This window comes from Camelus dromedarius, chromosome 29 (assembly GCF_036321535.1).
Source record: "Camelus dromedarius isolate mCamDro1 chromosome 29, mCamDro1.pat, whole genome shotgun sequence".
Taxonomy (NCBI): domain Eukaryota; kingdom Metazoa; phylum Chordata; class Mammalia; order Artiodactyla; family Camelidae; genus Camelus; species Camelus dromedarius.
In genome coordinates this window covers 13,725,746-13,745,102 of record NC_087464.1, presented here as the reverse complement: position 1 = coordinate 13,745,102, position 19,357 = coordinate 13,725,746, and the positions used below count along the sequence as shown (strand labels likewise).

The following is a 19,357-nucleotide window of genomic DNA, read 5'->3' as shown; positions in this document are numbered from 1 at the left end:
AAGAGTCAAGGCTCACCTTTTCTCTTTCTCTACCAGCAAGAGTCTATTTAGTCAGTACAAAACCTGTGCTCAGACCTGGAGCTATGGGTAGATCTTTTCCTTACTCAAAGCCACTCCATAAATTAGCAGATGAGCCGGCAATAAAGTGTAGCATTTCCCACTCCTAGAAATGCTCCAAATAAATACAGGCTACTCATCAGTCTTTGTCCCCTGAAGGTCTTCTCTAAAACTGCCACAGGTATTCAGGAGAATTTAAACTTTCTTCTGAGTTTTCTTAGCCTATAAATCAGTGTTGTCCACCTGAAGTGTGCTGTTTGCCTGTCTGTGGCAAATAGATCAATACATTTGCTCCTGAGGGATTTAGGGGGTGGAGGGAAGGAATAAATGAGAGGGCTCAGTGACCTCAAAAAAGCTCAAGGTGGGGCAAGGGAGTCAGGAGGTGTAAGGTGTGTAAGGTGTAAGCTGAGGTATTAACACGCCACGGCAGAGCAAGGGTCTCCAGCTCCCCCCTCCCATGGTGGCAACTGATCATCAATTGGCAGTTGTCTTGCTACACCTGGCAACCAAAATGTGTCAGCCCAACCTCAGACCCTTTGGGAAGCCAAGCAGGGGCTCCTGATAACCATTCAAGTGCTCACAACGTGACATCTCTCCCAATGTGACCCACAGAATGTCTAATCCCGAAGGGCTCGTACCGTAATTGAACTGGCTGTTGAGCTTCTCACAGTTGACGATGTTGAAGCGGTAAGGGACGGCAGCCCGCATCCCGCTCACCTTGAAGTAGAACCACTGCTGGTGCTGCGTGCTGTTCACATCAGGGTTGACCAGTAAGTCGTACTCGAACCTGTGAAGTCAGAAGCAAGGTTGGAAGGTTAAAAGTCTTCAAGAGAACTTCCAGCACTGAGAACTCTACACATGCCAGGTTCTGGATGACAGATCAAAGACCCAGGATCTCAGCTGGCTGGTAAGTTACCGTTATCATATTTTTATCTTCCAGTGTTGGACACAGACTCTGGAGATTCAGGGAGGGAGTAACAGTTTCTTAACATGAGAAGAGTCAGTTCCACAACTGTAGCATATCTTTTTATCAAATTGTAATAAAATTCCTATCCAGCTAGAAAAATGCAAGTTTGCTATATCCTGGAGAAAACGTGGTCACATCTGGTTGGCTCTGCCATTTCTGTTTGATGCTAGACGTTATTTTTGAGCCTCAGCCTCCTCCTATTAAATATAGAAATAGTGTCTAAACTTGCAGTACTGTTTGTAAAGATTAAGTAGTACAGTTTATGTAAATCCCCAGCAAGGAAACAAACATGAATTAGACTAGCAATGAAGGATTTGTCTGTTTGTTTTTCCCCTTTTAATTGATTTCCCAGTAAAGTACACAAATCTTAAATGTACAACTCAATGAGTTTAAACAAATTTATCTGGATACACCTGTTTGACAATTACCTAGATCAATACATAGGACAGTTCCAGCACCCTAGAAAGTCATGCCAATCACTGTGTCTCAAAAAAAAAAAAATTACTTTTTTGAGCTTCGGCAACAGAATTGCAATGCAGTTTTGACTTAAACATTATCATCTGGATATTTCATTTTCAAAAATATTCTTACCCCACCCCCTTGGTATGCTCTTTGACTTGCTCTTCTAGAAAAGGTAATGGTTTTGCCCTGATTCATTCATACTCTCCTACGTTGGACACCTGGTAAGTGGCAGTGTGTAGTGAGATTTGTGGAAGTCCAGGGCTTTATATAAGACATAGCAAAGCAGAGAAGAGCTAATTGTTGGAGTCCCACCCCTCACATCATCACTATAAACACCACACTAACCACTGAGCTCACCACACAACCAACAAAGCAAACCCACTGAGAGGCCCTCCTGAAAACAATTCTGGAAAGTCTGTGACCCTCAAATTGTCTGCTATGCCCATGATGCTCTCTCCAAATGATCATAACAAATGCCATGTCTGTTTGTCTTTTGTCCTTTGACTCTGTTACCTGGACCACAACGGTTTGGTTTAGGATTCTACACTCCAGCCAAAGGCATCAAGAGAGAGACCTGAGTGAGGCTAGGAGCTCAGCACATCCTGGACTGCTCCTTCTCCCACTAGAGGATTCCTGTTTGGGTCTTCTCTCCTGGATCTTTGGAACATGATAAATGGAGAGAAGGAATAATAAAACCAGGGGCCATGGGAGGAAGTAGAAGCTGAGCTAACAGTCAAGAAAGAAAAGAGGGCTGAGAAGGTTTCAGCATGATTGCCTTTCTCTTCTTCAGTTCAAATAGCTCAACATATATTTGTTTTATATATTGGGCTTCCCTGAAATATTTCATGTACCAAAAAAAAAAAATTACTGCTCACCTCTTCCCGCCCCGAAAAAAGAAAACTTCTCAAATGAATCCTCAGTGGATATAAAACAGGGCTGAGCTATATTAAGTTCTGGGCTCTCGCCGTGGTGAATACACATCCCTGATAAGAGCTAACGTTGGCCGAGTGCTAACTACATGGCGGGTAGTGTTCTGAGAGCTCGGCGTGTGTCATTTAACTCTCAAAATCCCTATGACAAGGGTGCTGTTACTGTCCCCATTTTGTGCATGAGGAAATCAAGGCATGGACTTAGGTAACTTGTTCCAAGTCTCATGATTAGAAAGGCATGGAGTTGCCCTGATTCCAACGTCTGTGACCATCACACCATTAACTGCTCTGGACTGTGGTTTTCCAAAGGTCACCCGCAGAAGGTGGATTTGGGTGTATGGCAAATACAGTCCAAGGTGTTACCGTAGAAGGAATTACAACACAGCAAGAAGAGCAGTCTCTTCTGCCACTGGAAAAAGAGTTAGAATTCACTTTTGACTATTTCCCTCCTTTTAGTTTGCTGCAGCCCTAAACTTTCTTTGCCTACGAAACCCTTTTCTATTAACAAGCACTCTTTGGTCAGTGCTGGCAGAGAGGTCTGGCACTGTGCCTTCCCTTGAAGGAAGGATGGTCACCATTCGCCCCTCTATGGGGCGCCCAAGGTTTTTGCTACCTAAGTGCACAGCTACGGGAGGTACAGATATGGAAAAGCACAGGAATGGGGAATCCCGTGTACCCCTCCATGTCAACAGAATCAGCCCTGGCATCAACATAAGTATAAACTTCCCAAAGTGCTCGCACACCCAAAGACCGACCCATTATTTGGAACATAAGGCATATTCATAACAGTTCACCCCCTTCCCTAGTCTCTACTTTGCTGGGACATCAGCTAGTGAGTCCCCTGGTAGCGTGCTGGTAAATGTTGAACAACTGACTTGGGAAAAACCTTCATTGGCTGTGTTTGCCAGTTCCTGGTGTAAACACTCCCACCGTGGCGGATTTCAAACTATCAATGTGAGGCTGCTGAAAACAGAGCAGGGGAAAGACAGGCACAAAGTGCTCGCTCAGGCTGCCAGGAGCTACCTCCTGCAGCTTTCCTTACTTACTCACGCACTTGGATGGCTTTGCGAAGATTTCCTGACTCAAACATGGAGAAAAACCTTAAGCAGTCAGGAGCAGTGTCTTGCAAAGGCCTGGAATGAAATCGGGAACGTGTGAATGAGTTATTGCTATTCTTAGGCACAGTTTGACATTTCTTAGAGATAAGCCTTCTCTTAGAGATCTTTAACCCGAATTTTCACTGTGTTGTTTTTAGGAGAAGGAATGGGATACTAACATAAAGCATTCTTATTCTCATGCGATTAAAAGGATATTCCATACTCCCTCCCGCCCCCCTCTATTCCACTGATGCTCAAGGCCACCTACCAAGTCTCATCTAAACTGAAGACAACTTTATTTATAACATCACTTGGCTGGATGAGCCTCCGGACATCCTCAAATATCTTGATCCTGGAAAGGAAAATTGGAAACATTTTAAGGATTGGCCCTCACTCCTTACCCTATTCATCCCATGGTCATGTGAGAAGGGCCTTGGGAGCCATCAGAGAAATATGAAAGGAAAATTTAATAATGCCCAATCTTGAGCTGGAAGAGCACAAAACACCACCCCCCCCCTTCCTTTTCTTCTTTACCAAAACATATGACGCTGAGCAGCAGGAACGTAGGAACGCCACATTTTAGCTTTAGGATTGTTGACTTGAAGGAGAGCTTTGTCGAGAGCATTTGGGCAGAGGGACTCTGAAGGCTTCTGGTTGTGTGAACAAAAAGGTCCTTTGCACTGGGACAGTTTTGAAGGAGACATTAGGATTGCTGGCTCTTAGCATCCTCAACGTCTGGGAGGCTCCAATGAGCCTTCCAACTCTTGTGTCATTTACACTCTTTGGTTCTGTTTGCTCCAGAAGATGAGAGCCAATCTTACGTCTGAGAAACACCAATATCTGGGAGGTTTAATTAAGAGGGAGGAAGGATACTCAAGGAGTCTTTCAGTTTCCCTCCTTGAACTTCCAGTCCAGGTCTCTGGGGTGTGGAGGGGTGGGAGAAGGGAGAGGCCTGGACTCGAGGGGAAAATGTCCTGTCCAGGGGGAGCTACTGCTAGTGCATGTCTCTCAGGAACTTGAGCATGGAGATACGGTCTGAGGGGTGAGGTCAGAGGTGTTAGCTGGGAGCCAATGTGGGAGCAGTTCTTGGGATCCACCACCAGTTTGCTGATGAAATGGAAATAAGTTAATAAAACTTACTGCCATACCCACTTTGTTCCACTGACTTAGTATATGCACACTTAATTTTTTTCAGGGAACATAGTTTTTTCTTTGATTTTAGCAATCATCTTTTTAATCTCACTATGCCCATCCAAAGACAAAGCTCCCCCTTTCATGCATCCTAGGAATAATCCATCACCCAATGCTTCTTCCCTGGAGGATGCATTTTCTCCCTCACAATCCTCAGCGATGCAGAAAAACTATTCCCCAAGCCAAGGCAGGTTCTAGAAGGTTGGGATGGTGGGATGGAGGTACACCACCTCCTCTCATTCATAAGAAATCAGATTCCAATTTGCAGTGAGAAAGACAAGAGATCCATACCTGTGTTTGCCTGAGAACCTTCCCTTAAGGGAAGTGTTTGGAGAAACTGGATTATCTTTCCATTTTGTAGTGATTTGCAATGGATATGGGGTAAGAAGTTGCATTAGAATCATAAAAGGAATTCTTTTTGTGGAAACAGATGTCTACCGCCACCCTACACTTGGTTCTCAAATGTCCTTGTAGAGGGGAAAAGCTTGCATCTTTGGCAAACGTCTCCTTAAGGATTTTAACATGCTCCTGGCTATTGTTCATTTTCCTGAAGAAAGCAGAACTATCTGTACAAACCATTCCACCTGTAAAAATATTAAAGAAAAAAAAGTATCTATAGCTCCCAAGTCAGTAGCACCATCACCTTTGGATTCCACATTTACGTTCCAACATGGACTGAGCAGAGGGAGGTGGACAGTGTCCCCAGAGATCAGGAAACGCCATCATCGTGAAGTCAGCCACAGATCTGGTTCTTCTGGCTTTGGCCATATAAAGATGGGGATCGTGGAAGGCGATGTGCTTGGGATGTGTCTGCAGAAGCTTATCTGTTAATTCAGCAGTTTCTCTAGGCCTACTGGAATTGACAAAGGAGGCACTCATCCTTGGGCAGGAAATCGCATCTATGTCCCAAGCATCCTCCTTGAGAGATGCCTGAATGTCTGGGATTTCACTTCCAGAAGAACCTATCCCAAGACCATTGAACTGTGCATTTTGGTATGGGTTCATGCCAGCTCCTTTTTTGGAGGCTAGGTGTATACTGGACCTCCCCATCTTCACCCTGCTCAGAAGGGAGGTCTGAACTGGGGATTCTCTTTCTTGCCCCCAGGAGATTTGGTCCTTGTTCAAGCAATGCTCCTTTGGGGAGGCAGCAATTGGAATGTGGTGGTGATTGGCAGACTGAGTCTCATCAAATTTCAAATCATCTCCAGGTTTGGACTCCAGTTCCTTCAGGTTAAAAGTGGAAAAGAATATGTCAGTGTTTCCTTCCAGATAGAGAATACAGTCAGATCCCTGTCACTCTCTGGACACAGTGCTAAGCATAACTCCTGTGCATTGGAAAGCTTTTTGCAATGTCAGCCACGAAAAGACTAAGCTTCAAGAGTCAAAGAAACGGCAAAATCATAGAAATTTACATTTGGAAAGGGGATCTAGTACAATTCTGTGGAGTACAGGAACACCTTCCACAACATCTCCAAAAATTTACAGCCTGGTTGAATAACACATTTACAGAAACTTCACTGCACCCCAAGGCAGTGACTTTTATTTGAGGATCATTCTGATTGTTAAAACAAATGTCTTTTTTACACTGAATTAAAATTTCCTTCCCCAAAACCTTTATCCACCAATCCCCTTCTGCTTTCTAGAGTGAAATACAGTATGTTAACTCCCTTCTATAAATGACTTAGCTGGCACCCTTAGATGTGACCAAATTCATGATTTATTAAGAATCATAGGAAAATAATGAAGGTCCAAAAGCAGGTCTAAAATTACGGTGGGAGCAACAGCTGCAACTAGCCACTGGGTTAACATCACCAGGTGTCAGGTTCTCAATTTGTTTCTCCTAACAGAGAAACCCTAGACTCAGGCTGGTCCCCTTCAGATAGTTGTCTAATACAACCTGCCCACTGTGACAAGGGAATCAGCAAAGCATCAAGAATTTTCACTTGCTTTTCCAATGCACAGGGGTAGGGTACCCTGCCCACCAGACAATAGGCAGTGATGTGAGCCTTCACCCTGCTTCCTTCCCAGGTGTCAGGTGTCAGACTGTAGGACCTTTCCATGCATCCCAGTTCTGCCACATTTTTCCCACTTTTGCTTAGCCTTCTGCTTCTCTCTCAGAAGGATCCCAGGAGCACATTGCTAAAGATGAGCAATGCTTTCCATCTGGAAACCTGTTTGGTCTTCCAGGGTCTGCAAAGAACCCATCAAGCATCACCAAGGAGCTGAACCACGGCATATGTCCCACCTCAAAGCTGCAGGAGAGCTCAAGACACATCGCTTTATATTGCGTTAGTTCCTCTTCAGGTCGGTCAAGACCAGGTTTGGTGCTCAGCTTGTTTACGTCTGTTTCCAAGTCATCATACTACAAGGGGATGTTCAAAAAAACATATTACAATCAGGAGAGCCATCCTGAGGGATAGCGAGACAAGCTACAGACATGATTCTTCAGAATCCTGGGACACAGTTTCCTTACCTCCAAATTATCGTGCTAGCCTAGTCCAAGGATAATTTCATATGTCAGATCGTATTTATAAAAAAAAATAGAAAAGAAGATTATAACCTTTCTCAGCTATTTATATCAGTATTTATTAGCCCTCATCATAAATAAATAATTTATATAAAATGAGGTGAACTATGTAAACAATGAAGCACGATATAAAAGAGCTATTTATCTCATCATCACCTTCTTCAACATAATCGTAATTGTCATCCCAAAGCATCTCTCTGCCTATTTAGGTCCATCACTCTTCTCACATAGTTTAATGAGTACCTACTATGAGCAGGTGCTCTTCCAGGTACTGAAGACCCAGTAATAATGGGACAGACCAAGGTCCATGCTTCCACAAAATTTGCCTTCGAGTGAGAGAAGGAAGACAACAAGTAAGAAAGCAAACAAATGAGTAAGGTAACCTCAAACAGTGATAAATGCCACGGAAACAATGAGAGGAGGGCAAAGTGACTGTGAGTGAGGCTTGGGTATGAGAAACTGAGGAAGTTACATTTTTAACTCGACCTAAATCATAATAACGACCAACTATGCCAAGACCTGGGGAAAGGAATTAGTAACAGGAAGAAAAACAAAAAGCTTAAATTTGTTTACAGAAACTAGGTGGCTGGAGCACACAGAGTAAGAGGAAAGTAGTAGGGGCCAAGACTTCAGAAGCAGGTATGACACTGAGCTCTCCAGGCTCTGGGAAAGAGGCTGTAACCTCCCACTATACCCTTATCCCTTTGTACATTTAAAAGTTTACGGAATCACCACCAGCCTTTGCTTCATTGGGCTGAATAATCCTATTCCCCCCCCTTTTTTTAACTTTTTTTTTTATTGAATTATAGACATTTTACAATGTTGTGTCAAATTCCAGTGTAGAGCACAATTTTTCAGTTATACATGAACATACATATATTCATTGTCACATTTTTTTTCGCTGTGAGCTATCACAAGATCTTGTATATATTTCCCTGTGCTATGCAGTATAATCTTGTTTATCTATTCTGCATATGCTTGTCAGTATCTTCAAATTTTGAACTCCCAGTCTGTCCCTTCCCACACCTCTCCCCCTTGGCAACCACAAGTTTGTTGAATAACCGCATTCTTTTATTTTTCCTTCTACATCATTTCATAATAATTTAACAATGATGGTGACTCTCCTCCAAACCTTTTCCAAAATTTATAGAATCGTATAGAGAAAGGACACCAGGAGTTGTATGGTCCAGTCTCTGCATCTTTCCATACATCTTCTAGATCAAGTTTCCCTAATAAAATGGGGAATGGGGGAAACCTACCCTATACTTTAGGAGTATATTTTGTCAGTTAAGGAAAAATCTGGTAATTCTGAAAACCTGACTTATTCTTCCCTAAATCGAATAAATGTGGAAAATAAATGTTTAGATTCCTGATTTGAGAGGGGGAGTGGAATGCAATACAATATTTCATTTATCTGCAATTTTCCTCCAAACGTTAAAAGAAACATAGATCCCATGAGGTTGATGTCATGATATTTTCACAGACAGAGTATATTAGGCCCAAACTCCTTAGCCTAGAATTGGAGACCCCAAGACTCTTACCCTTTCCAGCGTTCTCTCAGTCCCTCCTTGCTTTCACCCTCTCTGCCACAGCCTCAGCCACGCCCCAAGGTGGTGCCAGTGGAAATGCAACATGGTAGCCATTGGGAAGCACCTTCGCACAAGCAAGTAAGGGTGGTACGTCTGGAGTGAGGAGTGTGTTGGGTAACCCACGAGCTTCAGCCTAACTAGGTGACCTACTTAGCCCTAGAGCAGGGGTTAGCAAACCACAGCCCACTGCCTCTTTTTGTAAATACGTTTTCTTGGAAAACAACCATGCCCATCCATTTATGTGTTGTCTATGATTGCTTTCTCAACACAACAGTAGCTGTAGCAGAGACCGTCTCTGGTCTTCAAAGTTTGAATTTTGGTCTCCAAATCTCCAGGCACTCAGGCAAGTTCCCACCTCCTTTTGTATGCTTATAAACCCCATTTATGCTTATTTAGCGATGGGCTAGCTTCTGTGAACTCACAGCAACCCAAACAAACAAGTTTCATCATCTGCAATTCTGGTACCCATCCAATCCAGATAACACCCTTCCTGCTTAGATTGGACCCTTCCAATATTGACTTTTCACAGCCTTAGACTTGAGCTCAGGTGGTGACTTGAACTCTGGTAGAGAAAATCCCCAAGTTTACTAGACTGTGAATTCTTTGAAGATAAAAACTATGTCTTATTTGCTTTTGTCTCATATCACCATCCCTAAGAACTCAGCACACCGCCTCACACATGGACCATATCCAAGAAGGTACCTGAAGTAAGTAAAAAGTTTTAAGAGGAAAGAAAGGAGGGAAGAAAGGAGGAAGAGCTTGAATTCATTCTGTATGCCTTCCTCGTCTTCAGAGTCTGTCCAAATCTAACGTTTGTGTTCATGAAGGAAAAACATGGCCAACATGCAGTCTGTCTATATTTGCTGTAAGTTTCTCTTCTCTTACGATGACATTAAGAGTTACCAGAGGACAGCACCCGACTCTCCACTCACAAGACCCTTCACAGGTATAAGTTCCTTTTAATCATTCTTTCTAAGAGGTTGCTCCCAATTATTAATGAAGATTTTCCAATGAAAAGGCCACAAGTTAAAGGCCTGGGTCAGTTCTCTGACCAGAAACAAATGCTCCTGGCTCCTTGCCCACGTTTCTTGCAGCAAATGCTGCCAGGTTCAGCAGGGAGAAGCCACTTTGCCGGGGCACCAGTTCCCTGGCTCCTGCAGCTCCCCAGCATCAAGCCCTTACTCCAATGCTCCTGTTTCTCTACAACGCATGCTCATGTGCTAACTTCTCATCTTCTCCTCGGCTTGAAGGCTTTTGATGAATCGTTTCCAGGCCCTCACCCATTTGTCTTGTGCTTCCTTCCCGGCTGGATTTGCTTACTTGTTTGGGTTCCACTTCACCCCAGCCCACCATCACCTGCAGAGCAGGGAGAGGGAGACGGTCTGAAAGCTCTCCCCCAGCCCACACTGTGTGAAGTCAGGCACCGGCCCTCAGCCTGTCCCTTCACATCAGATACAAGAGGCGACTGACTCCACATCCAACACTCAGTTATCAGAGAGCAAGCGAGAGGGGAGGGAATGTGGCATTGATGAATGGCTGCAGCAGCGCAGTGTTATTCACATCATTCAGCAAGCTCTCCGTAGGCCTGCACTGCCGAGCCACCGCAGAGAGCCAGTTTACCACGGGTGACTTCAGAAATGATTATGTTTATCAACAAAACCCCGAGAACACCAGAGTAGCAATAGCAACCTTAACCCAGACACCTGGCTAAGGGGTAGTCCTTCTATGTCTGCTACTACCATTGGCAAGGTGAGTGAGTAATGTGATAGAGAACAAGTGAGGGAAGGATGAGGATGGATGAATGGATGCACAGTAGACAGACAGATAGACAGATGGATAGATCAACAGATTAACAGATCGATAGATCGACAGATAGGTGGATGGATGGATGGATGGATGGATGGATAGATGGACAGACAGACAGACAGATGGATAGATAGATGGATGGATGGACAGATGGATAGATAGATAAATAGAGTGATAGGTAGGTAGGTAGGTAGATAGATCAATCGATCGATAGATAATAGATAGTCAGATGGATGGATGGATAGATAGAAAGATGGATGAATGGATGGATGGATGGATAGATAGATAGATAGATAGATTTCTTAAAATTCATTTCATCTCCAGGAATATCATAAAAGGTAACATCTGCCTCTCAGTCTTATTTTGCAGATGACAAAGTTAAGCAACTTGAAGGGGCTTATCTAAGTCCACGTCCCCCAAGAGAAATGGAGATGGAATTATAACTCATAGTTAAATTATCATTATTCAAGAGTACTGGTTCTCAATCAGGGATGATTTTGCACCACCCCCCTCAACTCAGGGATATTTGTCAAGTACTAGAAACATTTTTGGTTCATGACTAGGGAGGCAGGGCAAGGGGGTAGATGCTATCAGCATCTTGTGGATTGAGGTCAGGGATGCTGCTAAACACCTGCGATGCACAAGATAACCGCCCACGACCAAGAACTGTCCAGCCGAAATGCCAGCAGCGCCCAGGTTGAGAAGCCCTTTTCTAGAAATGCCGTCAGCAAACTATGTCGCACTGGCTGTTCTTTGTAAATAAAGTCGTGTGCACACAGTCATGCCCTGTTGTTTACACATGGTCTGTGGCTGCTTTTGTGCTACCACAGCGAAGCTGAGCAGTTGTGATACAGACTGTGGGGTCCACCGAGCCCAGAGTCGTTACTGTCTGACCTTTCAGAGAAAGTTTGCTGACTTCTGTTCCATAGCACAGGTCATTCTGAGACAGAGACCAACAGGCACCAGGGCAAGCACCACACCACCCAATGGAGCAGAGTTCATGGTGACTCCAAGGTAAACAGAGGTGTAGACCCAGTGGTCCTGTGCAGTATGGGTAGATAAGAAAAGTGACTTCCAAAGATAGGGGAGACATACCAGAAAAAGTTTCCCAGAAAATCTTTCCATGGTCTCTTGCCTGAATACCATTCACACTTATGAATATACCAGCTCTAAGCACTGAGTGTCTACTTCAGGCTCATCCTAATGGAACACCAGTGCCTTGATAACAGATAGCCTCTGACTTGGCAATGAGATGGGACAGGACCTACGATGAAAATGACAGCTTGGAAATCAGTAACAGTGGCCGCCATTTGCTGAGCATCAGTATCCACCAGGCACCGGAGTGGAAGAACAAAAGCAGGTCCTTAAAATGTACACTGCGCATAGCTGAACACCAGAAGCGGCACTTTCCTTTGTAAACCTGTGAATGTGGAGGTCACCGGAAGCAAGGGCTAGTGTACCTACTTCCTCTTTCCCATCTTCAGAATCCGAGTCTTTGTTTTCCTCTTCATCGCCATCATCTTCAAAATCTTCTGAGTGGGGGGGAAAAAAAAAGAGGTGAAATGGATGAGGCTTCCCCTTTGCCTTGGACTGCGATTCTCACCACACAACGGTGAGTACTTCTTCCTCTCACAATATTAAGTGTGCAATATCCCAACGCTCTCGTGCTTAGTGCTGGAATTCGTGCACACACAGGCAGTGAGAGCTCTGGACCATGAAGTGTAAACTGCTGTCCCCCACTGAACGCACAACGAGTGCAGGATAAAATGACACATGAGTACCATTCTGGCTTCCTCCACCCGATGCACAAGAATTTATGTATCTAACGTTGCCAGAGTTTAGGGGTCCCATACGTGCCAAAGCTGTTGTAACTTAAACAGCAACTTGATTGATTCCCTAATTTTGATGTGAAGGAACTTATTTAAAACAGAAGTCCCTAGAAGGCATCCAGTGTCACTGTGACAAGATGATGCCAACGGGAAACCTGTTCCCTGGAAAGAGGACAGGGTTGAAAAGCCCTAGAATCTTCTGACAGCAAGATCTTCTTGGAGATGGGATAATCATACTTTCAAGTGTTCTAATATGGCCAGCTGGGGGTGGTAAACAGCAAAAGTTTGATTTCAGTTTCATCCTTGGGGCAAATTAATTCCAGAACCAGTCGTACAGTGGAGGGACTCCATCAAGGGACTGGGAATAGATTTTTTAAAATCAGCTGAGATGATGGCACAGGCATTCAGCAGCTACCAAGCCAAGTGGCAACAGTGAATAATTAAAGCCAGAATTAATGAGCCTGGTATTTGCTCGCCCTATACATGAAAAACTTGCTTTTTCATACATATCCCTAATTAGCTTATTAGATAATCACGGTTGATCTGTAAAAGAACTGATTCTACTTTCATTTGCACTCCTCTGAGATATTATCAAATGCGCACATTCACCATAAAGCTCATGACTGTGATGAGCACAGAGTAACTACCCACATACTTTACCTTCAGTTAGAGCATGGGGAGGCTCAGAGGCAAGGCTCCCAGGCACTGGGAAGGAATAGGCACTGCTGGCTGTGACCAAGGGAAGCGGACTCTTAGGGAAGCACTGCCTCAGGATCTGGAGCACAATGGAGATGACCGGTTCCAGACTTCTGTCATCCAGGCAGCTCTGAACAAAAGGAGGATCGCGTCAGACACTGACACCTTGGGTAGAGTCCTTTTGCTATAACAGAATTTCCGGTAATGGATTGCACACAGCCTAGGTGGACGGTAAGCACCCTTAATGTCGAACATCTAATCTGAACACTCTAATGGAGAATTATGTCTCATGTAGCGTCTGCTTTGGTCCAGTGTATAATCTGCATTTTTATTTCTCTTTTACAGCTCATAGATTATTGGAATGAATTTAGTCTGAAAATAGACTTGAAAGACTTTCAAGGGATGCTGCACCTAAGGTAAGACATTGTCCAGAACAGCTGAGGGAAGAGGAGGTAATGGCATCTTCCTTCAACCATCCATATGTCATTGTGAATTATTGCCTAAATTAGAGACTGAGTAGCTGAACTGATGGAAGTCCTACTTCTCTCTTTCAGCTATTATCTGAAGAGAAAGATATAAAGGAGAAAGATAAAATATGAAATCAGAAGAAAAGACTAAGAGAATCCCAGGTACCTAAATTAAATAATACGCTCCTTCTCGAAGCCCACAGTGTGGATCCCTCCTGGTACCCATACAAAAGCAAAGGAAAATTGGGTTTGCAGCTGTAACATTTTGATACTGATGGAACATGACAAGACCCTTCTTTTAGGACACTGTGAAAATTTTAAGAACAAGCTGACTAAATTGAGAGAAAGGGAGAGAGTTGAGAGTAGTCAGTATCTCTTTGGCAAAAACTGGTCATCTTCTTCCATCTCTTAGTAAGTGTTTTGCCTACTGACTTGGTACAGAAAGTTGACTGGTGTAAACCTCTAGTTTGGTCTTCCTATCTGAGCACGGGATGATACCAGCCAAGTGTCCTGAACCAATAACACGAAACACTCTCCATGGGAAAACAAGTTCGTAGAGGCTATTTCATTACTGGGACTGATCAAATGTGAAAAGTATTAGTAAAAAGAGAAAAAAGAGAGAATCAAGCCTGGAAGATAAAAAGAGGTGAGGCAGATGGCTGATCAGAGGTGATGCTCCGAGCTTCAGCCTTAAGAGGTATAGGGCCAAGTCCAAGCCAGGGAGCTCGGTCAAAACTGCCAGCATCTTGGAAGCCAGGTGTGTCTGTGACTGTCACTGGCAGTATTGCTACTGATGGTAATGATGACGATGTTTCCCGTGGAGTGGAACGGTGCAGGTGGAAAGCAAGTGAAGAAAGGGTGTCAAGTCCAAGTGTCCTTGCTGGACTGGGCCACATCACAAACTGAATGTGGAGAATCGAGGGAGTGTGAAAAACTACAGAAACCCAGGCATGAGGGATAACGCTGTATTTGGTGCCTGCTATACTCTGGGGAAAACATTTATGAATTTAAAGATGATCCCTGAGTCCAAGGTAATAGAAATGTCTAGATGTATCTGCCAACACTTCCCTACTATTAATGAATCTGCGCAGGCAGGGCCAGGGCTAAGGTCAGGCAAGGAGGTGCTCTGGACAGAAAACGCAAGGAGGCAGGCACTCTCAGGCTCCTGCAAGTGCAAGGTGGTCCAGAACAGATGTGGTGTAGCATCAATTTAGGAATGACTTACATGGAAATGCCTTTGGTTTGGGACCTTCTGGTTCATTCTTTTTTTTTTTTTTAATTGAGGTATAGTCAGTTTACAATGTTGTGTCAATTTCTGGTGTACAGCACAATGTCATACATGGATATACATATATTCATTTTCATATTCTTTTTCACTGTAAGCTGCTACAAGATATTAAATATTTTTCCCTGTGCAACACATTCTTGCTCAGTCTTTCCTTCTGCCTGACTCTCCAAAATGTCTTAGTGGTCCCACTAGTTGGACACTGCTTTTCTCTCCCGTCAGTACCTCCTGGCTAGCTCCTTGCACCTCCCTGGACAGACCAAGTTGTTTCTCTCTGGATTTTCAAGCTGTTCTCCTGGCTTGGCTCAAATGTCACCAACTCCCGTCTAGAAGCCTCCTTCCTCTGCATGACTCTGCCAGTTCCTCTCTGGCATCCTACCCACAGCCTACACAGCACTTACCCTGAGTTCCCCTGTAGGACAGGGAGTTTCCCTGAGGACGATGGGAACTCTCATCACCTTCTTCTCTAAGCTCCCTATCTGACCTAACCCCAGCACCTTTCACAAAGCAGGAGCTCAGGAAACAGTTATTGAATAAACAGTAAATGATCTCAGATCAACCTGACCTCCAGAGTATCTCGCTCCTGATCCCAAGTGGGTACCATTCCCTTTAGGATTCAACCCTTCCTTCCACAGACCCACAATGTGGGGTAATCAGTCCTGCGGACACAAGGGGTCCTGAGGAGTCCAGGCTTGTCTTGCCACTCTTTCTCAGCACACGGCAGTAGCTGCAACTTCTAAAAAGGCTACCCCAGCACATGCCAGTGGTTCTCAAAGTGATGGTCCCAGACCATGGTGTTAACATCACTTGAGAACTTGTTAGAAATGCAGACTCTTGTACCTCAACACAGATCTAATGATTAGAAACTCTGGGAGTGGGGTCCAGCAATCTGTGTATTAAACCCTCTGGGGGTTGTGACATGCCATCAAGTTTGAAAACCACCAATCTTAGTAATGTTCTAGGTCTCTGAAGCTGTTCTAGGTCCAGAGAGTGGCCCCTTTACCTGATTATCTCACACGAGTTTCTCCAAATTGATCTCATGCAAACTTCTCCAAACTGATAACTATCTCTTTCAGGGCATCCTTGCTGGGGCTCTTTTTCAACCTCACATCTAAATTGTCATCCTTCTTCCTCCTTCTCATACAAAGCTCCAACAAGGTCCCAGTCCATTACACAGCAGCTTCACTGCATTACAGACAATCTGACCCTCTGAATGTTTAAAGGATGCTCGGAGGATCTGTACAGGAATGCAGGACCCGGGAAACAAAGAGGCAGGGTCATTGAGAGAGAAATATGGGGAGCAGTGGCCTCAGGAGAAAGGCAAAGAACTATATGATGGGCAAAGGCTGCAGGAAGAACTCAAAAACAGTTCTTTCTCAGTCACTCGCATGCTCAGTAGGCTTGTAAATTACATCATAAACACCAATAAAAACAGGAGAGGACAGGGGTTTTCAAAGTGTAACCCCCAGTCCAGCAGCACCAGCACCACTGAGGAACTTGTTAGAAATGCAAATTCGCAGCCTCCACCCCAGACCTGCTGAATCAGAAGCTTTGAGGACGGGGCCCTGGCAGCCATCGAGGTGGCTCTCATCACATTCAACTCCTTTTCAAATCCTTTACAACGCTGAAATCAGAGAGCCTGCATCAGCGGCTAAGCCAGCCCTGCACCGTGATAAGCGCTCACTACAAATCTCATCTCCTCCTCCTCCTCTTTCATTTTTATCCTCTTCTTCTCCTTCATCGTCACTGTCATCACCATCAGCAGCTGAATTTGCAACTGCTACTGACATGACATCACGAACCCACGGTTCGCAAGGTGGCCACCCTGTGACTTGCGAGCCTCCTCTGGCAGCGGCGGGTGGCGGGGGGAGAGGACGGTGGGCAGCTCGAACTCCAGCACAGCTGCAGTGGCGTCTGTGCACAGAGCACTCAGCTCAGGTGCCAGGGGCGCCCTTCGGGCTAGGGAAACCCGGCCACAAAGTGCAGGGCCCGCCTCCACTCACATCCTGCTTCCACTCCCGACAGTGATTAGAAGCCGGGAGCTCGCCGTAAATTTGCTCAATTGAGCAGTCGAGGTCTTCACTGACCGGCTGAGGAGCTGCGTCTAACAGCCCGCTTCTAGGCTCATGGCCCCTTCCTCGCCTGGGCTTCACTTGGCATCTTCTCCACCCTCCTCTTATCACAGACATGTACCTCTGGGATCACTGTCTTCTCCCTTTATTGCTCTTTTAGTTTTTTTTTTCTTCTTCTTTTTTTAAAACTCAGAGCAGAGAAAGAGGCAATGATGTGGAAGGCAGGGGGCGAGGAGCTGGCTGAAGCACACAGCCAGGGTGGAGGGTGGGGGGTGGCCAATAGGCATCAGTAAGGCAGGGGGTGCTTCATGAGGGCTGGGAGAGGTCAGAGACTTGGCGGACACAAGCTTGCAAAGTATGGTGAAGCTTAGAAAAATTCAAAGCCCTCCCTCAGCCAGAGGAACAGAATGGAAAACGAAGCTATTTCATGACTGAGAAGCTCTGAAAGCTGTAATGATAGAGAGAAACCCAGAGGAGATAGCAGACAGAAAATTAGATATTGGTTTGCAGTGCAGTGTTATGTTATTGTTTAGAGGAGGGGAAAAGGCTATTTTTTTTTTAAATGGGAAGTGTCTACAGATACTGTGGTTGGAAAACCGCACTCTCGTCGACTGCTTCATTACCTCGGACGACTCGGGTAGAGAGAAAAATGGGAGGGTGTCCAGAGAGGAGCACCAAGACCAGTGAAGGGAGTGCAGAGACAGACCGATGTGAGGACAGCAAGGAGCAGGCTGTGTGTGGAACTCGGCTGCCTTGGCCCCAGGAGAAGGCGGCGGAGCAGATGACGGGACTGGTGAGATGCTCACGTCATTCGTGGAGAGGACAGAGGTAGCCTCGCGCAATGGTATTTAACTTAGCCCTAATCAAGTGAAATTAAGGAACTTGTGACTTAGGTTGAAATCCAGGAAACCCTAGCCACGCACTCCCTGCAGATGAGGGACAGCCCTAGCAGGTGCAAGTCCCTTTGCCCAGGTGCCCTTCCTTGCAAACTTGGCATGACCACCTCCTTCAACAAGGCAAGTCTCAGCTTAGGTGTCACCTGCTCAGAGAAGACTTGAGCTTTCTCTAAGGAACACCTTCTTTCTGGTCACTCTCTCTCTTGCCTTCTGGGACAGCCCGCACTCTGTCTGTGGAGTGTGCATCTACTTTTACTTTAAACTAAATAACCTCCACACTCCTTGGTCTCTCTCCCTGTTACCTTTCCGAGACGGCCCACATTCTGCCCATGGAGCGTGTATCTCCTAAGCCGTTTTCCCTTCTGAGTGAGGCAGACTGCACTCTGTCTATGGAGTGTGTTTCTCTCTAAATAAACTTGCTTTCACTTTAAAAAAAAAAAAACAAACACGTTTCTGCACCTATGGGAGTCACTGCAGACCTAGGCCCTTACTCTGCTGATTTCACAGAGGCATACGAAATTATCTTCTTCGTTGAATTCTTTGCTTCCTGAGTGTCTGACTCCCTGCTGGAATGTTTGCCCCCAAAGATCAGGGGTCTTATCTGTCACATTTGCCACCACTAGGTCCCAATAACTAATTATTATTCCAATAACCCCTCACACTCATGAAGCAGTTAAGTTATGGTATGTACCCTGCTAAGCACAAGACATTTCCATGTCAACTTGTTCAGGCCAAGCAAAAACCTAGATTCTTGTCATATCCATTTTTTTTGAAGAAGAAACACGAGGCCCAGAGAAGCTGAGTGACTTCCCCAAAGGCTCACAGCTATAGTTGCCAGGGCTGGGATCTGAACCCAGGTTCTCTGGCTTTAAAGTCAACACTCTTAAGCACCGCACCACCCAGTGTGTACCCAACAGCAAACGTGTATGGGATAAATGAACCGATCAACACACGAGTGAGTGAATGAATGAGGACTTGAATCCAGAACAGCTTCCCACAGAAGGCAGCTGAGGTTCCCCCGCTCTGTTGAGGGTGAGTCCTGAATGATGGCCTTCAGGACTCATCTAGATGTCATCCAACTGCACAGGGAAGCCCCATGCTGATTACCTGTGTGGAGCTGAAGAGGATCTCCATGCCCTGAGCTGCCAGGAAGGCCTCCCTGCCAGACCGGAGGTTGGCAATATGCCTGAGGCAGAGCAGAAGCCCCCGGCGGATCATCACGTAGGAATTGGCAGTGTCGTGGCTGTGCCAGTCCTGATGCAGCCTGAGCAAGCTGGTGACGTAGCCTCTGTTCACGGCCCTGCGGCTGTTGGACTCTGAAACCAACAGGAAGGGGCAATGTCAATTACAGGCTCTCCTGGCCACGCCCACCTGACAATGTCCCAGTGTCCCTCACACGAGATACTAATTAATTATAAAGGGAATAATAACTTCCCAGTGGAGAAAACTGGTGGATGTCACCTTAATCAAGTGATGAAAGTCAATAA

At 45.2% G+C, this 19,357-nt stretch overlaps 1 protein-coding gene across 1 annotated transcript in view; it reads right to left on the bottom strand.

Moving 5' to 3' along the window:
• The window catches only part of AGBL1 (AGBL carboxypeptidase 1), a 599,934-nt gene that overhangs the window by 468,249 nt on the left and 112,328 nt on the right, over window positions 1–19,357 (bottom strand). The window contains exons 7-14 of the mRNA XM_064480565.1: window positions 18,978–19,186; window positions 13,115–13,280; window positions 12,090–12,157; window positions 6,949–7,065; window positions 5,347–5,927; window positions 3,781–3,864; window positions 3,462–3,548; window positions 696–844 (exon numbers count right to left, since the gene is read on the bottom strand). Of these exons, the coding sequence (XP_064336635.1) occupies window positions 696–844; window positions 3,462–3,548; window positions 3,781–3,864; window positions 5,347–5,927; window positions 6,949–7,065; window positions 12,090–12,157; window positions 13,115–13,280; window positions 18,978–19,186 (1,461 nt within the window). The remainder of the gene's footprint in view (window positions 1–695; window positions 845–3,461; window positions 3,549–3,780; window positions 3,865–5,346; window positions 5,928–6,948; window positions 7,066–12,089; window positions 12,158–13,114; window positions 13,281–18,977; window positions 19,187–19,357) is intronic.